The 18,256-nt window shown below is 34.5% G+C and overlaps 4 protein-coding genes across 6 annotated transcripts; 1 reads left to right on the plus strand and 3 right to left on the minus strand.

Moving 5' to 3' along the window:
- Positions 1-3,604: 3,604 nt before the first annotated feature.
- LOC111795605 (mitogen-activated protein kinase homolog NTF3-like) lies at positions 3,605-5,012 on the minus strand. The gene is made up of 2 exons (XM_023678132.2): positions 4,590-5,012; positions 3,605-4,399 (listed from the first exon to the last, which is right to left on the minus strand). The coding sequence occupies exons 1-2, from the start codon at positions 5,010-5,012 to the stop codon at positions 3,722-3,724; spliced, it is 1,101 nt and encodes a 366-aa protein (XP_023533900.2). The 3' UTR covers positions 3,605-3,721.
- Positions 5,013-6,361: 1,349 nt separating this feature from the next.
- Positions 6,362-9,875, minus strand: LOC111795613 (uncharacterized). 3 transcript variants are annotated; one of them, XM_023678153.2, is made up of 3 exons: positions 9,721-9,875; positions 8,030-8,891; positions 6,362-7,049 (listed from the first exon to the last, which is right to left on the minus strand). In XM_023678153.2, the coding sequence occupies exons 2-3, from the start codon at positions 8,887-8,889 to the stop codon at positions 6,875-6,877; spliced, it is 1,035 nt and encodes a 344-aa protein (XP_023533921.2). In that variant the 5' UTR covers positions 8,890-8,891; positions 9,721-9,875; the 3' UTR covers positions 6,362-6,874. The 3 variants fall into 3 exon arrangements, with proteins under 3 accessions (XP_023533921.2, XP_023533929.2, XP_023533912.2); XM_023678161.2 differs by having other exon boundaries at positions 9,655-9,811; XM_023678144.2 differs by lacking the exon at positions 9,721-9,875 and adding an exon at positions 9,438-9,633.
- Positions 9,876-10,147: 272 nt separating this feature from the next.
- Positions 10,148-13,724, plus strand: LOC111795633 (gamma carbonic anhydrase 1, mitochondrial). Its single transcript, XM_023678173.2, has 5 exons — positions 10,148-10,359; positions 11,540-11,683; positions 12,658-12,783; positions 12,866-13,017; positions 13,134-13,724. Exons 1-5 carry the CDS (start codon positions 10,245-10,247, stop codon positions 13,410-13,412), a joined length of 816 nt encoding a protein of 271 aa, XP_023533941.1. The 5' UTR covers positions 10,148-10,244; the 3' UTR covers positions 13,413-13,724.
- Positions 13,725-14,285: 561 nt separating this feature from the next.
- On the minus strand, positions 14,286-15,313 carry LOC111804161 (uncharacterized). The gene has a single exon (XM_023688872.2). The coding sequence runs from the start codon at positions 15,277-15,279 to the stop codon at positions 14,581-14,583; it is 699 nt and encodes a 232-aa protein (XP_023544640.2). The 5' UTR covers positions 15,280-15,313; the 3' UTR covers positions 14,286-14,580.
- Between the last annotated feature and the right edge of the window lie 2,943 nt (positions 15,314-18,256).

Below are 18,256 nucleotides of genomic sequence, written 5' to 3' on the forward strand. Positions count from 1 at the left end.
TTGCTTGAACTCACCTAGACGAACACGACTCTCTACCATGGTATGATAAGCTTCTTATGACTTTGCTTTGGACTTCCCCAAAAAGCCTCACACTAATCCCCTTGAACAAAGTACGCTCGACTCCTTTGGAGTCTTAGTCATTTTTTGTTTGAGGAGGCTTGAATCCTTTTCTTTTTTGAGTTCTTTGTTCGATATTTGAGGATTTACCAATCTATTGGCACGACTAAGTTTAGTGCATGACTATGATACTGTGTCAGACAAACACAACGCTTCACAATGGTATGATATTGTCCTCTTTGAGCATAAGCTCTCATAGCTTTCCTTTGTGCTTCTCCAACAGGCCTCACACCAATGGAGAGAGTATTTTTTTGTTTATAAATTCATGATCATTCTCTAAATTAGCGGACGTGAGACTTCTATCATCCAACAAATTTAGTATCCATCGGTATATAGCTCAACTAAAGGGAATAAGAAAGGGAATAAAAATGAAGGGTAGCTTTAAAATATAAAATTATTAAAATAAACATAATAATTATTAAAACTGCATTTTTTTGACTTTTAGGGATGTGAGAGTTAATTTCTTCTACCTTCAGTTCAGCCCACAAATTATGGTTGCAGAATGCTATCATTATTATCCTCATATCAACTTTAGTTTCAAAAAAACACAAATCCGATTATTTATTTATTTATTTATACACAAATTTAAAAATAATCTTATTTGAATTTTTAAACTTTCAAATATTCTTTTTAATCAGCTATCTTAGATGAGAACTTTGACAAATGAGTATACACATAACTATCCAAATTTAAAAACAAATTGTAACAACTCAAGCTCAAAACAGGACCGAAAAACTAAAATAAATATACATCTTAAGTTCATGAAATAAAAAAAATGGTATTTTTTTTTTTTTTTTTTTTTTTTTTTTTTTATCAATATAAGAGCGTATGAATCATTTACAGAGTGAAATGCTTGAATTCTTACTCTACTATTTAGGGTACTAGGAAAAAAAGTAGTGTAGTTTACCCCTTAGAAGACAAGAAGTACTATATTTTTCCTGTGTGTGTAAGAAAATTACCTATCATCAGCATGTTTTTCCAGAAGTAAAAAAGAAAAAAAACTGAGGGTTATAATATGTATGAGCAAGATGAAGAGCAAGAAGAACAGGAATGTGAAACCCAATTTGGTGCACCAACGTGATGCAACAAAAGAAAAAAACAAAATATTTGAGGTCTTGAATTAGGTAATCCCATGTGGATTACTATGTACCAACAAATTTATAATCTGCTTCTACACACCACAGAATGCAAAAGCAAATCAGTGGAGCCATGTTACTGACCACACTGCCTCTCAGCTAATGCCAAAGTCAATGGATGATCCAAAATCAGACCCCCACCTACATTCATTCAATCAATCTGACGTCCACTCATGGAAATGGATTCAAAAATCAGATTATATTTGACATTTACCTTGGAACAAAAGCTCGTCTATTAGATGAGTCTTTTCTGGTATTGATATGTCAAGTTATACTATTTGCTGTACTCTGCAACTATGAATTCACAACAGAAGGAAGTCCCATCAAGAACCTCTGTGCTAATTTCATAGTGAAAAGGATGCAACTAAAACTTAGTGGGGTTCTAAGTAACAGAGCTTACTTTCTAGGTACTAATTCACAGTTGCAATGTAAAAGAAAAACGCTTGAAAAGAAAACCATTTGAAAAGTGTCTCTAAAGATCTAGAAATTAGAGGGAAGGCCTATAATGGATCCCAAATTGATATTGGAACTACAAAAGTAAATAAGCAGCAGCTTTGCCTCAGGCAGAGGGCATCGCCAGTTCTTGGCGGCGCCCATTTCTGTGCAATCTCCTACTTTCCTGGATATGCGGCAAATAAGATTTTGAGCATGAATCTCCAGCTGCTGCCAATTACGGCTTCGTGTTTGTCTTTTTCCCTTTTTTTACGGTGGAATGTCACTTTTTCAATCCTAGCTCTACAAATTTGACTCCTCCAAATTTAACTGACATTGGTCATAAGCTTTAGCTTTTTCTATGCTACAATTTAATTGGGAGATTCTGCTTTGGGTAGGTGTTAATTCAAGTTGGATTGAGATATTTGTGAGTCCAAAGATCTCTTGTTAGATATGAGTGCACGTTTATGGCTATATGGTTTGTATGATTGTTATGTAACAAAGTATTGTAGAATTTAACCTACTCATTTTGTTATCTCTACATTATTCAAAAAAAGAAAAAATGCAAAGCATCATCAAGTAAATAAAAAGAAAGGAGTATTATTGTTTCCATCCATAAGTTATAATATTATAAGCTTCAAGCCTTCAACTTTGAATTTGTTACTCGTATAATACAAGATTTTTTAGAAAATTTTATAGCATATAGTTTAATACAATATTGTTTCGAGAAACATGCTTAGTTTGAAGATTTTCAATCCATGTACACGTCGTTTGATATAGATAATAGCTATCGACTCTCATTTAGATAAAATACCAATTCATTCATATACCTCATTTATATTTATATATTATATATCTATCCTCTCTCACGTGGCGAGATCCATGTAGCTAGATCATGCATTAGGCATTTTTTTTCATGACAAAATTTGATTTGTTAATAAAAAATAAAATAATTAAAAATGATAAGAAAGATTAATGTGGAGGGAAACTGTGTGCTAAGAATATGGAGAGTGTGTAATATTATTAAAATATTGTAGACTTATTATTTATAATATTCTCCCTCCCCACTGATCCAATAAATATACCAAATTAATATCTGCAATTAACTAACTATTTTTCAACAAATATGCCCACCTTAATTAAAATTTAAAATTATATATATTATATATATATATATAAAAGATTTTAATGGAATTTGAAAGTAAGTTTCTATTAAAAAAATGAAAAAGAAAAAACTAAAAACACCAAAATTATTTAGCAGTGGTTTGGTAGCTGATCCTTTTATTTGCTTATACAAAATATAATTTACAAATTTTACTTATTTTTTTTTTAATAAATTTCTTCTATGGAAAAACATTATAACTTAGAAAATTTAGATATTAAACTATCAATTCTTATGATGGCTACAAGGATGTGTAATAGAAAATTGTATGAGTTTTCATACGATTTACTAAAATTAATGTTTTATAGTTCTTTTTTACTTTGTTACATCATTAGCTTCATTCATGCAAATGTAAACTAAATATATCTAATAAAAATGTATAATATATAGTCACTCCAATTTTAAAAGAAAACAAATTTGGTGTTCAAATGTTCTTCAAATATTAAAATGAGATATTTAATAATAAAAAAATAATATGATTAAATTTATTAATTAATATAAGTATATTGAAATTTGTTATTTAATTATAAAAATAATAAAATTAAATTTGTAAATTAATCTAAGTCTAGCACAGCCTAACTTAGCTTAATTCGATAATCTAGGAAGTAACATGCATTAATTTTTAATTGGACTCTACCCAATCTCGCTAAGCATTCATATTTCATCTATTAATATTTGAACATAAAAACAACATTAATTTGATTTGAATGTTTGTTTGATTTTGATAAAGAAATGTAAAACATTAATAAGTGCAGTAGTTAAAAATGGTTACAATCAATTTAATACTAATGTTGCTAAAGAAAGTCCTCAAAACTATACGATGAATTATTACATTTCAAATGTATGGAAGATAGTGTTTCTTCCAATTGTATGTCTACGTTGGGGCAGCTTCAGGATGATAATAAAGCATCTCAGTCAACATCATTTCTCTGATCTCATGCTCATCAAGTGATTCGTCGATGTCGAGACTGAGGGGAACCTCATCAGTAGGATTGAATGTTGTGTCGTATAGCTCGGACATGTATGGGTGTTGAAGTGCTTCATTAATAGTAATTCTCTTCCTCGGGTCAAACACAAGCATCTTCTGCAGCAAGTCCAAAGCTAAAGGTTCAGCTTGTGGATATTGATCTGAAAATTGTACACCTTTTGAGGGAGGCATAGCTTTGATAAACTGTACGGACTTTAGGTTATCAATAAACTCGATATCTGCTTCCTTTGGACTACCGAGAACTTCGATGATTAACTCTAGTTGGTTGAGGCAATTCGTCCCAGGGAAGATCGGTGTCCGACCCAAAATCTCAGCAAAGATGCATCCCACGGACCACACATCAACAGAAGTCCCATAGCTCTTACAGGATAGGAGAAGCTCTGGTGCACGATACCAGCGAGTAACAACGTACTCAGTCATGACTTGGTCCTGGCCTTTGCTCGTTCGTGCTAACCCGAAATCACAAATCTTCAGATCACAATTAGCATTGACGAGGAGGTTCCCGGGCTTTAAGTCCCGATGAAGAATGTTGGTTGAATGAAGATACTGCAAGCCGGAAAGCAACTGCAATACAAAATAACATTAGAATCAGAACTTAGAGTTGTGATACATCAAATTCATGTACAAAAATTTCATGACATCAAATTCTTACACCATATCTCACACGTCTTCTCTTTTCCTTACAAGCACACGTTGTAACGAAAAACTAAAACATTTTCAAACAAAACTGAGAGATCGAATACAGAATCCATACCTGATACATCAAACACTTGCAATGATTATTTGAGAGGGGCTGAGACGATCCGATAATCCGATCAAGATCCGTGTTCATGAGCTCGTAAACCAAATACACATCCTTAAAGCTATTTCTATGCACGGGCATCATCACATCCTTCAGAGCAATCACGTTCTCATGTCTTATGTGCCTCAAAAGCTTCATCTCCCTAAGCGTTCTCAATGCCTCGAAGCGATTCTCAAACACATTTTTAATCTTCTTGATAGCCACCTCCTCGTTGGTCTGTTGGTTGGTAGAAGAACACACCACACCGTAAGAACCTCGTCCAATGGGCTTGATTGGAACATACTTAGTATCGATTTCAAATAGAGTTTGCCACATCGAGTAATAATGTTTCCCAGCTGACTTAAATCCTTTGGGTGGCTGGACGGGTGTTGCCATGTTCCTTCAAATTCAACAACTATTTTATTAGCTAGAAATACAAAAATCATTCAAAAACAGAAAAGGGTGGTTAGAATTTTATCTTACAATAAAAAAAAAATGTAAGAATGATTTGCTCCCAAATGTGAATGCTCCTTTGTGTTTTTGATGTAGCGATGAGATGGGCAGAAGAAGGGGAAATAGTTTGAGGGAAGAAGGTGGTCGCAAACACAGCACAAAAGAAAGGAGGATTGGAAGAGCTTGATGGGAGAAGAGAGGCATAGGTATCAATATATATAAGTTTCTCAACAATCCAATCAACACAAGGAATAGGAGATTTTAAATTTGGTTTAAATTTTGTTTTCCAATTACGAAATGGAGATGATAAATTAATATAAGTACTCCCAAATTTTATATTTTATCTCAAAAACTATTTGCTTTAACTAAAAAATACATTTACCTCATTATTACCTCATTATTAGTATGTATAATTTTCATACCATTTTTAAAAGCTAACCCAATTTATTTTATAACAAGTTTAATTTTTTTCTTTTTACCATTAATTAATTAATTATGTGAACTAAAACTTTTTAATTTTATATCAAACTTTATTACCATTAATATTTTTACATTTCATAAATTATATCAAACTTTTTTACCATTAATATTTTTGACATTTCATAAATCATATCCAAACTTTTTAAACATTTCATAAATTATATCCCAACTTTTTAATATTATCTTCAAATTATTAAAGGTAAAACATTTCATAAATTATATCCAAACTTTTTAATATTATCTTCAAAGGTAAATTAGTATTTTTTAAGGAGTATTTTTAGAGGGTAATAAAGTAATAAAAGTAAATGTATTTTTGAATTTTGTTTTGTAAAAGGTATTTTTTGAGTTTAAATAGATTATTTCCAAACTTTTCTATTGCCAAATTTGTTTCCTTTATTTACTCCCCAACAACCTTTTTAAAAATATTAATTTACTCTTTAATATTTATTTTCCCAGGTTTTAACACAAAACACAATACACAATACCATAAATATCCAAATTTATTTACAAGTTTTAACACAAAACACAATACTATTTACAAGTTTTAACACAAAACACCATACACAATACCATAAAATACTAGATTAATCTGTGTTTGTATAACTATTTCGACTGCTTAATATTTATTTCGACTACAACTTGAATTAAAATTGATTTGAGTTTTTGGTTTGATTGATTAGTTTTTAAAAAAAATAAAAAATTTATTTAAATTCTTGGGAATTGGAGCTTGTTTGGTTGGGTTAACTCAATCGACCCGAAATCAGAATTTACAACTCGTCATCTTATCCTATTTTCAATGAAGATTAAAAATATGACCCGAAATGAGAGTTTACTATACTTCCACGAATAAAAGATAAAAAGAAAACATAGGATTTCAAATGTATCTATTTTTAAAACTGGGAAGAAGGAATTCAAGCAGTGTGGAGTTATGAGAGTGCAGCCCAGAACCTGCTTAAAAGGATGTCAGCATTGTAGTTTGAATCAAACTGACAAAAGACAAAGAATTGTAATGCCAAAAGGGAAACTTATGAAGGGCGCCAAAGGGCAGAAAGATACCAACTTTGGAAGCATACACATGCACATCTCGGAAGCAAGGATACCTTGAGAGTTCTCCAATGAAGAAAAACCTTGAGAGTTCTCTCCGTAGAAGCAGATGGAAGAGCTAGAACACTATGAAACTACACACTATAGTCCACAAGGGTTTTTGTAAATACATTTATATGCAAGAATACCTGATGCTGCCGACACCTTGGTTGGCCCGGGATTGTGAACCGAGATGAAGCGTTACTAGGCTGGCTGATGAGCAAGGAGGAGGAGTTTCTGGACTAAATATGTGAGGCACTCAAGGCCATAACCTTGCATTGTTCATTCATGGCCACAAGTTGAGCCTCTTTCTTGTCAAGAAGGGCACTCAACCTCACATTTTCGTCCATAAGTTTCTGAACTTCTACTTCTTTCTGCATTTTCTCACCCTCCAACTGACTTGTCTTTGCAACTAGCCTGTTTCATAGAATTTAAAAGCCTGTGAAAACTATTTATTAGGCAAACTACACAAACTCACATTTCCATGCCCCATTCTCTGTATTCTTCACAAAAATTTATAACATCATCATAGTTGCAAGCTACCATTCTGAGTATTATCATCCAATCTCACATCTGAAGAGTTTTAAAATTAGCTCACCATCGGATTTTTTTTTTCTTTCTCAAATTACCAGTTTAGTCTCTAAACATTTATGTTTGTGTCTAATAATTCTGTTTGTGTCTAATAATTCTCTAAACTATAACCCGTACAACAAGTCTAGAACTATATATATAATAAGTCCCTAGACAATAAAAATGTCAAATGAGTTCTTAAAACTTCTAACTTTGTGCCCAATAAGTCCCTAACATATTAAACATTTTTTAAAATTAGCGAAGTACATCAAGTTTTTAATTCTACATATTCATGAGCTCTAAAAAATGTCAAATAAATCAATGATCTAGTTGATACAAAATTCAAAAGTCAAGGACTTAATAAACACAAAATTGAAAGTTTAGAAGCTTACTAGACACCTTAGAAATGTTGGGTACTTATTAGACACAAAATTGAATGTTTATGGATCTATTAGAAATTTTTTGAAGAAACAAACATGTACAAAGATCATTAAGCTCATGGAGTTTGAACTGTTTGCAATCAATGCATTTTCCTATGATTGTCTCTTGAGAAAAACACAAATAACAGTAAGAAAAATCCATTAAGTGAAACCATGCTGTTGAGCTCTAAAGGTCTGCCATGAGCTGGCTCACAAAGCAATACAAGTACAAACAAAATCTTAGTGCATAGGAAATCATATAGGTGCAGTTCAAGTTAAAATAAAATAAAAGAAGCCATGAGTGTAACGAAAGAAAAGACTCAAATTGAATCATCCAGGAAAATCTACCAAACAAACTGAGCATTCAGGATAGCCAGAGCAATATAACATTAAAAAAAACATACGAACCGTTCAAACAGCCTCTCGATTGTCTGAAACTGCTTTTCCGATGACAAAAGTGTTTCTCTAACAGTGATGAGGCTACTGACATATGATTTCAAGGACTCAAAGTCCTGCTTAACATGACATAGTTCCTGCTCATTTTCAGCAGCTCTTTGCCTCTGTCTACACGTTTCTTCAACCAGATCCTCAACTCTCAGCCGCATTTCATTTAGAATACCATTAGTACCCACAGCAAACTGTTCCATTTCCTCCAGTTTTGAAGACATGTTCTCAATCTGGATTGATTTCTTCTTAATTTCCTCCTGACCCAAATGTACCTTTTCCTTCTCTTCAGCAGCTTCCGATTCTGCCAGAATAACCCTCTTGACAAGTGCTTCCATTACAGCTGAAACTATCTGAACAGACTTGAGTATTTGACCAATATAAGCTGCATCTTGTTCATCTGATAAACCACATGGCTTCCCAATAACCATTAAGGATTCCTCTTCACAACCATCGAATGAAGAAAGATCAATACTCTTAGACCAACCAGACAGTGGTGTTCCACTTTTGTCAACAAATCCTACTCCTTCTAAGTGTTTAATACCACATGAAGAGTGAGCTAAATGGGGCACTGCCAACATTTTAGCTTTTGATTTCAAGTATGTCAACAATGTAGAAGTTGTCGTAACTCTTCGCCAGAGAACCTCTAGCTCTTTTCTAGAGTCTTCCTCAGAACCTTCTATAGAAGCCTTTACCTCCACAAGCCTTGCTTGCAGCACATCTACTTTTGATTGACGCCGTTCCATTTCATGCTTCCAATTTCCATTTGTTTCACTGAGCTGAGTTTTCAAAGTTGACAGATCAAGATCTTTCTCTGTGGCCATAACTGATTATCCAAAATTTTGCACAAAAAAAACGGAAAACAATAAGCTCCCAATAGGAAAACATTGACATCCAAGACACATACAGTACAAACACCATCAATGTAATACTTGAATTATCTATATAACATCAAGACCTTTAGAGCGCTCAAGCAGCAGTTTAAACTTTTAAGCAACACAATATCAGCCAGCCAAAGAAAAGAACGAAATTAGCATCTCGCAAGCTACATCGGACATATAAGATACTTTGAAACACAAGTAGATAACTGAGTATAAATAACTTACGCCTTCATCAAAATTGGTTTAACTAAAACTCAAAATCAAAATCGAGCAAACGAAACACGAATGCACCAAATGATACATAGTATATCAACAGCGAGACCGAGCTCAAAGTAATCAGATTCCTAAAAAGACATCCATACGCAAGGGACAGCAAAACTCGAATCGATGAAGAAAAAAGACCCAAAAGTAGTCTCATCGGCTAGAAAAAAAGTCGCCCCAAAACCCTAAAATCCGTTCACCAAACACCCAGTGAAAACCCCAAAAATCACCTGATCTCAATCAAATTGGAGGGTTCAAACAAACGAACAGAACCCAGAAAGAAAGTGCAAGAATAATCGAGAAAATCACACTGATGATGAACACCGCGAACAGAAGAAAAGGGGGATACACTACAGTGGAAAAACAAACTTGAAAAGTGAAAAATGCAGCGGAATAACGGAATTAGAAGATAGCGATTGGAAAGGGAAGAAGAAGAAGAAGACGAACAAGGAATCAAAGTGAGTAAGAGAAGATGGAATTGTCAGACGATATTGGTGTTGTTCGTTACTGTACCTGAAAAAATTAAGATCAGAAGAAAAAGACCAATAACAGGAGAATGCACAAAAATACGATAACAGAGCAAATTTTGAGGCCCAACCCGCCTCTTCTTTTTAAGTCTGCTCTTCCTCCTCAATATTTTATTAATCTTTTTTTATAATAATCTTTTTTCATTATGTTTATTGGATAATTACCATTTTAAAAGTTAAGATTACATGTTCATGATCATACATAATTTCAACTAATCAGTTTTTTTAATTTTTAATTTTGTGTTTAATATGTGTTTGATTTTTTCAACTAATAAAACTCTTTACTTTTAATTTTTTAAAAATTAAAAAAAAAAAAACTTTTAGTCTTAGCCACAAATAAAATTGATAGGAAAAGATGAAATTAAAAAAAAAAAAAAAAAAAAAAAAAAAAAAAAAAGAAAAATTATGAATTTAGGCACTATTCCTCCAGAATTCTACATTTCCCGCATCTGTAATTGAAGCTGAAGATTGAAGGGTGACGAAGAGGACGACGACGAACAAGTGTAGAAGATGGGAACATTGGGAAAGGCAATCTACACCGTCGGATTCTGGATCCGAGAGACCGGCCAAGCCCTCGATCGCCTTGGTTGCCGCCTCCAAGGAAACCACTACTTTCAAGAACAACGTAACCTTCTTAATTTCCACATTCTTCTTTACGATCTTCGAAGTTTCACCATTTTAATTGCTATTAGTGTTCTATTTTCCGGCGGATTTCAATTTGGTGTAATCTTTTGAGCTAATCGATGAAATGGAAAGACGTCATTTTTCATAACTTCTGTTTGGCATTTTTCTGGGCAGAAATAAAACCGCAATGTATATTTTGTAGGCTTTTCTAGGAAATTTGATTTCGCATGCCCTTTTACATCTTGACTAGATTTCAAGGAATTCACATTCGAACGAGGATCTTTTTTGGTTGGACGAGATATGTAGAAGGCATGAACTTAGATATTGTAATGTGATGTTTCGGCTTGTAGATATGCGTAAGAGGAATGTGCATCTGTGTTCATGTTTATCTGGAGAAACTAGTATTTTTATGACATGAGGGTGTTGGTTTAATTAGGTTTCCATATTCTTCAGTTTAGGCTGTTCATTAGCTAATCTTTCAGAAAATAGCACCATGAATTTAGAGTGCTAAAGTTAGATATTAATTGTAGAGAACTTCCACTTCAGGAAGCTATAGAACTTCTTCATCCTCTATTGCTCCATGAATTGGGATTATAGTAGTTTGTGATCGATGAAGATTCTGGATGTTCATTATAGTAGTTTGTGATTGATAATACATCCTTTTGTCCGTCTTCTTTTCTTTTGAACTAGTACCTCCATTACTGAGAACCCCAATGTCAAAGAAAATAGATTACAAATTAATGGCTGTTCCCAAACACTTTGCAAGCAAGGTCTGACGCAATATGCTTCTCAAAAGGACATGAAAAATGGAAATAGTGGAACATTGATGGTGCATTATGTTATTCTATGGCTTCCCACCACCTCTTGAGGGGCATCTTTGCCATCCCTTTCACCGCACCTATCACAAATAGCCATCACATCCACAAGTCACGATCATCTCTATGTGCACTTCTACCCCCCACAATGGTGTTTACCGTCATTTTTAAATTCAATTTTGGGCATGTATGTATTTCGTACTTGATTGAGGTTTTATTATATACACTGCAAAACTGTACATGCCTTGGAAATTCATCTGTTGAACCCTTGCTTTTTTTGTGCTAAGGTTGAGTCATGCAAATATTGAAAGGCTTTACGTAAATTATTCAAATGACATTAGCTAATAAAGAGTCTTATTTGTTTAGTATCTAGGCACAGGACGCTCATGAACGTATTTGACAAGGCTCCTGTAGTTGACAGTGATGCATTTGTGGCGCCTAGTGCATCTATCATTGGTGATGTGCAGGTGGGACGGGGGTCCTCCATTTGGTATGGCTGTGTTTTGAGAGGTAAACTTAACATTATTTTTCTGAGCGGAGAAACAATTTCATTGATGAATTAGCTTAAATTTTTCCACTTTTGATAGTTTCTTGGATTTGGTAATTTCTAATGCTCTCTATTGGTGTAAATGTGTTAGTCTTTCTTCTTTAATATCCAATTAGAAATATTTCATGTAATTCACTTTTTGGTGTTAGAGGTAAGCTTAACAGTAGCCTCTCTGAATTTGAAGATGTTCATGTTATTTTTGATCACCCACCTACCCACCCACTAAGTTAGTTTTTCTGCTTTTCTACTTTCCAGAAATCCTGATTATGGGCTTTACGTCTTATGCAAATTGTGTTTAAGAGTACCTCATCCATAATCTTAACCCAAAATTGCCATTTTTAGGAAAAATATTATTGGCGTTTGAAATTCATTTGATTGAATGATTAGTGAGCTTGTTGAAGTAATGGTCACGCTGGAGAAAGTATGATGAACGCATGTTTGGCACATCATGTTAAAAAATATGATAATCTGAAATTTCTTTGAGGCAAGAATATGAGAAGATCTCAAAGATGAAACTCATTGTAGAAGTTGTAAAAAAAATAAGTACAATTTTAAAAAATCAAAAGCCCAATGGTCATCAAATGGCGCCGTAAGTTTTAGTTTGTGATTAAGTATGAGGTCATGCAGATATTGAACTGTTTTTCCTGCATGCTTGCTTGTTCGTATTTACAAATGTTTTGTGTTCCTAGGACTGATCTCTACCAGGACTCGTACTTTAATAGCTTTAAAGTTTAGAGTAACCTGCCAGTTTTTTTTTATGAGCAAAATGACCACTTCGTTGTTTGGCTGATGAGTATTTTAATTTAAATAGGACAATACTCCTGTTTATGCCAAAATTTGTTTGCGTGAGAACCAGTTGTTAAACCAGATTGCTTTTCTTCCTTACCTATCTTCTTCTGTATGTTTATATTTGTCTTAACTGCAAAATATTATGAAGGTGATGTTAACAGCATCAGTGTTGGCACTGGGACCAATATACAAGACAACTCATTAGTTCACGTAGCAAAATCCAATTTGAGTGGAAAGGTTTTACCAACTATCATTGGTGATAATGTCACTGTCGGTGAGTGATATAATCTCATTTCAAATTATGTATCCATCCCTTGAGAGGTGTGTGGTTATGGTTTCGAATTTGAACTAGACAGGTCACAGTGCTGTGTTACATGGATGTACTATCGAGGACGAGGCATTTGTGGGTATGGGAGCAACGTTGCTTGATGGAGTCTACGTAGAAAAACATGCAATGGTTGCTGCTGGAGCACTTGTGAGACAGAATACAAGGATCCCATGTGGAGAGGTCTCCCTATCTTATCATTTTACTTCGATATCTAGTGCTACCTTCTATGTTATCAATACTACTTGGGTTCTGTCATGATTGAAGTAAAATATTGAGTGTTGCTAATGCAATCACAGGTATGGGGAGGAAATCCAGCAAGGTTCCTGAGGAAGCTTACAGAAGAAGAGATGGCCTTTTTCTCCCAGTCAGCCATTAATTATTCCAACTTATCACAGGTTCATGCAGCTGAAAATGTTAAGAGCTTTGATGAAATTGAATTTGAAAAGGTTCTTCGCAAGAAGTTTGCTCGTCGCGATGAAGAGTATGATTCGATGTTGGGCGTTGTTCGTGAAACCCCTCCAGAGCTTGTCCTTCCAGATAACATACTGGCTGATAAAGTACCAAGAGCTTCTTAAGACGTAATTTTTTAATGGAGGTGTTGCCCTTTGAAATATTTTGCTGATATTCATAAAAGACCCGACCTTCATCGCAAATAACATATGGTGGTTGGATGGATGAGCAAACGCCAAAGGTCACGAACAATGTCCTCTGGTTACAGCTCTAACAATCATCCTCCCCGAAACACCATCGCTTTAGATGCTTCAATATTCTTGAAGCCATCCTTGGATTTGTTTCCAAGTTTTGAATAATTTTTTCACTGTTCCTGTTCGGAAATAAAGAACTTTTGGAAACAGGTGTATTTAAGGATTAAATCTATTTCGCTTCAACAGGCTTCTTGTTCTTATATGTATCATATTTTTATAGATCTAACATGCAGTTCTAAACCTTAAAATTGTATTGGGAGTAGCAAAAGCCAACATTGGCATTGGCATTGGCACCCACTCCTTTCTTCCTCGTGTTGAGGCGTGGTGCAACGTGGCCGTCCTGCTTCTCTAATGGACGTCGACCAACTTGCCTCCATAACCCTGTTCTTCAACCTTCCACTGTTTCTTTACTCCATTTTATAAACTTCAGCATCGATGCACCGGCGAGCTTCAGTATCGTCGATCTGGGCTGCTCCTTCGGCCCAAAAAAATGATAAAACTCTCTCCCGATGCATCAATGCAATTGCCCCACGAAAAAGAGAGCAAATGCGCATGGGTTTGCTGATTTTACGTGGGTGTGAGAGAATTAGTTCTAAATTTTGTTTAGATGTGAATTAATGGTAATCGCATAATTAAGTCATGCAAATATATTGTGTTATTGCTTAATCGTACCACCTTACTAATTATCATACTATGTGATCAAGTATAGTTTAAGTAAGCCCTTTTAACATCATTAATCGATATTATACACGAATTAATTCCATGTTTTTTTTATAAACATTATATGAGACATATAAGTCGAAAATTAGATGTCAACTAATTGGTTCCAAATTAACGTCACAGATCAGTTGTCAAATGCAAGTCCACCAAGAACCATAGGACGAGTAACAGACAAACAAAATCCCGTTCCCTAAAGAAAAATTAGAACTAAAGTCAAATACCCACTTTACCCTTCTCTAGGTAAGAGAAATTTTACTCTGTACATTGAAAGTTTTCTTTTGCTTTTTGTAGTCGTATTTTCAACCGGCGATTAACCGTCTCAGTGGAGTACAATGGCGGAAGATTCTTCCCGTCGAAACTTCTTCTCTTTCGCTATGAACGCCTCAATCTTCCTTTGAAATTCTTCGCTGCTCAAATCGTCCTGGTAGTACAAAATGTCTTGCGAATGCTCCAGATTCCGGCACTTCTCCGTCTCTGAACGCCGGAGCTTCTCCCTCTGCGTTTTCGGCTTAAGTTTCTCTGATAGCGTCCTCAATATCACTTTCGGATGATCTACTCCAGATTCCGACTCCGTATCCGCGTTTCTCTCTTCAATTTTGTGATCGATTGAACTAATCGGCTCCGCGATGATCTGTTTGTCCTGGTACACAATCTCCACCTTGCGTTCATGCACGCCGTCGCTTCCAGATTTTTCCATTAGGACTGCGTAAATCCTATCGATTTCGTCTCCATCGACGACGGATACGGCGCTGCGGTCTGAAAATTTGGTAGGTTTTGCAAGTAGTGTGAAGATAATGGCGTTACAGAGGAGGAATCCGAAGAGCGGACTGGCGAGGAAGCCGAAGAGTTTTCGGAAGAAGTCGGCGGAGATTGTGAGGGCGATCGGGAGCCGAGAGAGGCTCCAGGAGAGGAAAAGGAGCAGGAAGCAGAGCTCTAGGAATCGGAAGAATTTGGGGAATATTTGGAGGAGATTAGGGCTCAAACCTTTCTCTGTTTTGTGGAAGAAGAACAAATCCATTTGAATGGGAGAGAATGGGAGGGAAAAGTGGAGAGGAAAAACGAGAGAAGTGGGGGATATTTATAGAGAAAAGGGAGGAAAAACAAGAGTGTGGGCCCAGGTCTTAAAGCCAATAATCTGGATCCTTGTCAGAAGACGCAATGCGTGGCTCCAATCACGTGGACTCTATTTTCGGGCATGCCCTTATTTTAGTGTTCATGTCTACCATATTAATATGGTCCAAATCTCATTTTGATGGACATTTTTTTTTTTTTTTATAAAAATAATTATAATTAAATTATTCAAAATAATAAATAATTATTTTACATTTCTTAACCACTTAAAATACTCATTATTCATTTTCAAATTAGTTAAACCACAAATAGTTTATGATATTTTATTTTGCAACTTACTAAATATTTTTGTTTTAAAAATATTTATTTTATTTTCTTCCTACTTGGTTCATATAATAATAAAATTGATCTTCTTTTTTTTATTTGTTCGGTTGAGTTGGAAGAGGTGACTAATAAAAATGAATTTGTTTACATTAAAATAATATCTTTAAATGATTATCTTCGAGTTTATACAATGTGAGAACTATTATGGATCGTCAATTGACCTTTAGTAGTAAATACATCAATTGGTTAGGATCCACATTAATATCCAATGATTAGATGATAGAGAAGATGATACTTTGTGTCGGGAGGAATCTCCAACTATCTCTTAGTCGAGCAATTGCTCGAAATAGGGCAAGGATCAATGACGACCGGAGGGTCACTCCTGCAAGATTGTGTAATAGATTGTGTAATGGAGGTTCAAATAATCTACCATGTAAACTAACCTTTCTTTCTTTCTGAATGGAGGAGGAACAGACCATTTTCTTCTTTTTGCTTTTCAGTCAACATTATATCAAAGTCGCCATCGTCATTCAATCACTGTGAAACAGGAGATGCTTTATCGTCAATCACCATAAAAAAAAAAAAAAAGAAAAGAAAAGGTGATTCTTCATTGTTCTTCAGCACTTTAGCCATTTTTAGTCATTTAAATCATCTTTATGCCATTAAATTAAGATATCCAAAATGGAACTGATTCCTTATCCTCAAGGTTCATATATATCTCTATTGCAGCCATTAAAAGCTTCAGCAGCCGTAACTTTCATTTTCATTGAGGAAAAGAAAAAGAAGTCTGTTAATGGTGGAAACCTGAGACGAAGGAATCTGCTGCAAAAGAAAGTGATATTTCTGGTGGGGAAACCCCATTTTCCCAATACAAAATCATTCCTATGGTAGAAAGTGTTCTTTCTTACCTGTAAAGTTTTATATAAAGAACTCATGTAGAGCTTTTGGAGATGCATAAAAAAGATCCTTTTACTTAACCAACCAATACCCATTTGTTCCTTTTTTTCTTCTCTTATCCAACTTTTATCCTTTTTATGTCGTGTTTCTTTGTTGTCCAATCCAAATTCTGACCTAGAAAAATGGATTGAAAATGTTATTATTTCTCGTAGAAATCAATCTTAGTTCGATAGAGCTCAAACAAACTAACAGTTTGAAGCTGTGAACTGTAGATGGCACAAAGACTTTGAATGTAAGAAGAATTTGAACGAACCTGAGTTAATCGGTAGCGATAGTTGTAATTCGAGACAGATTCAGCAATACAGTCAATGAATCACCACCGGGATGTGAATAAAGTTCCAAAAAAGGTGTAGTATCCCAGACAAAGAAAAGTCCTTGAACCTGAAACTTGGAAGAATTCTCTTTGATTGAAAATCTGTATCAATACCACAGAGGAAAACGTCAATAGGCACAAGATAGAAGGTGAGACTAGCAATGACTAGAAAACACAAGATAGAAGAACATAATAAATATTAGATGGCCTTCATAAACTCATTCTTCTAGCCCATTATATGCACAGTCATCATCCTGAAATAGCTTAGTACTTAAAAGAAATGAATTGAGCACATGAATCATGGAGAAATTTTTATATTCCAAGGATTACTCTATAGTCAACCCATTTGAAAGAGAATGCACCAGGTGTTCTTTAATCGCTCCAAATCATGAATCATCTCTTTTCAGGGTGTGAAAAGTTCAGGAAAGAAAATGAAACAGTGTATGTGTATGAGCCACCAACATCTACAGAGTCAAGTAACCTAAATGAAAAAGAAGAAGAAGATTAGTTGAAGAGATTCACCTGCTAATATGAGATATTTTTAAGTCTCATGTTAGAAACAAGTATTTCTGATCAATTCTAGACTATGCTGGACTGATAAGGATTATATTAATACTATTGTGCAACAATTTGAAACTTTTAGACAAATGAGCGTTAGAGCCCCTTGATGAATCAATTGCCATTCACGAAATTTGCTGGTACTAAAAGGAGAACCTGAGCACATAATGGAAATAAAGCAATTCATTAATAAGCAGAAAGGAAAACCTCTTAAGCAACTAATACTATGTTTGAGAGTGTGACAAGCATCTTTTCCACCATAGAAAAGCACTTCCTACTCATAATCATCATATTTGAAAGTAACATTAAAACTTTTATGTTACTAAAGTTTATTTGTTAAACGGCATCCTCGAACACACCTTAACGAAGGTTGTGGTCAAAAAGTTTTTTTTTTTTTTTTTTTTTTTTTTTTTTTTTTTTTTTTTTTTTTTTTTTTCCTGCATGAAGAAGGTACACGAGAAAAAAGACTATCAGCAAAGCCTTTAAATATCAGGCATTCTATGTGTATAGTCAAAACTTCACAAGCAAGATTAAGATTGACATGAACTAAGCCCTGTATGTTGGAACTTGGGAGCATCATGTCCACCTCGCACAAAGTAGGGCTTCAACCTCCAAAGGAGGTCTCCTACTTTCTATCATCTGAAAAGCACTGGATGTCAGCCATTCAATAAGAACATGGGACTTCAAAACATTGTCGACCATTCACCACGCTTAGCGAACCTTGCAAAAAATAGTTAAGCCTCAAGGAACCGATTTCTCATGACTACAACTC

The sequence above is a fragment of the Cucurbita pepo genome, chromosome 1 (assembly GCF_057944985.1).
Source record: "Cucurbita pepo subsp. pepo isolate OVF chromosome 1, ASM5794498v1, whole genome shotgun sequence".
Taxonomy (NCBI): Eukaryota; Viridiplantae; Streptophyta; class Magnoliopsida; order Cucurbitales; family Cucurbitaceae; genus Cucurbita; species Cucurbita pepo.

What these genes read in the sequence shown, in the direction of transcription:
- LOC111795605 (XM_023678132.2), bottom strand. Translation starts at nt 5,012, where the DNA reads ATGGCAACACCCGTCCAGCCACCCAAAGGATTTAAGTCAGCTGGGAAA. An exon ending in GCAAGTGTTTGATGTATCAG is followed by an intron (nt 4,400 to 4,589) that starts GTATGGATTCTG and finishes TTTGTATTGCAG; the next exon opens with TTGCTTTCCGGCTTGCAGTA.
- LOC111795633 (XM_023678173.2), top strand. Translation starts at nt 10,245, where the DNA reads ATGGGAACATTGGGAAAGGCAATCTACACCGTCGGATTCTGGATCCGA. An exon ending in CCACTACTTTCAAGAACAAC is followed by an intron (nt 10,360 to 11,539) that starts GTAACCTTCTTA and finishes TTATTTGTTTAG; the next exon opens with TATCTAGGCACAGGACGCTC. An exon ending in GTATGGCTGTGTTTTGAGAG is followed by an intron (nt 11,684 to 12,657) that starts GTAAACTTAACA and finishes AATATTATGAAG; the next exon opens with GTGATGTTAACAGCATCAGT.
- LOC111804161 (XM_023688872.2), bottom strand. Translation starts at nt 15,279, where the DNA reads ATGGATTTGTTCTTCTTCCACAAAACAGAGAAAGGTTTGAGCCCTAAT.
- LOC111795613 (XM_023678153.2), bottom strand. Translation starts at nt 8,889, where the DNA reads ATGGCCACAGAGAAAGATCTTGATCTGTCAACTTTGAAAACTCAGCTC. An exon ending in ATCGAGAGGCTGTTTGAACG is followed by an intron (nt 7,050 to 8,029) that starts GTTCGTATGTTT and finishes TCTATGAAACAG; the next exon opens with GCTAGTTGCAAAGACAAGTC.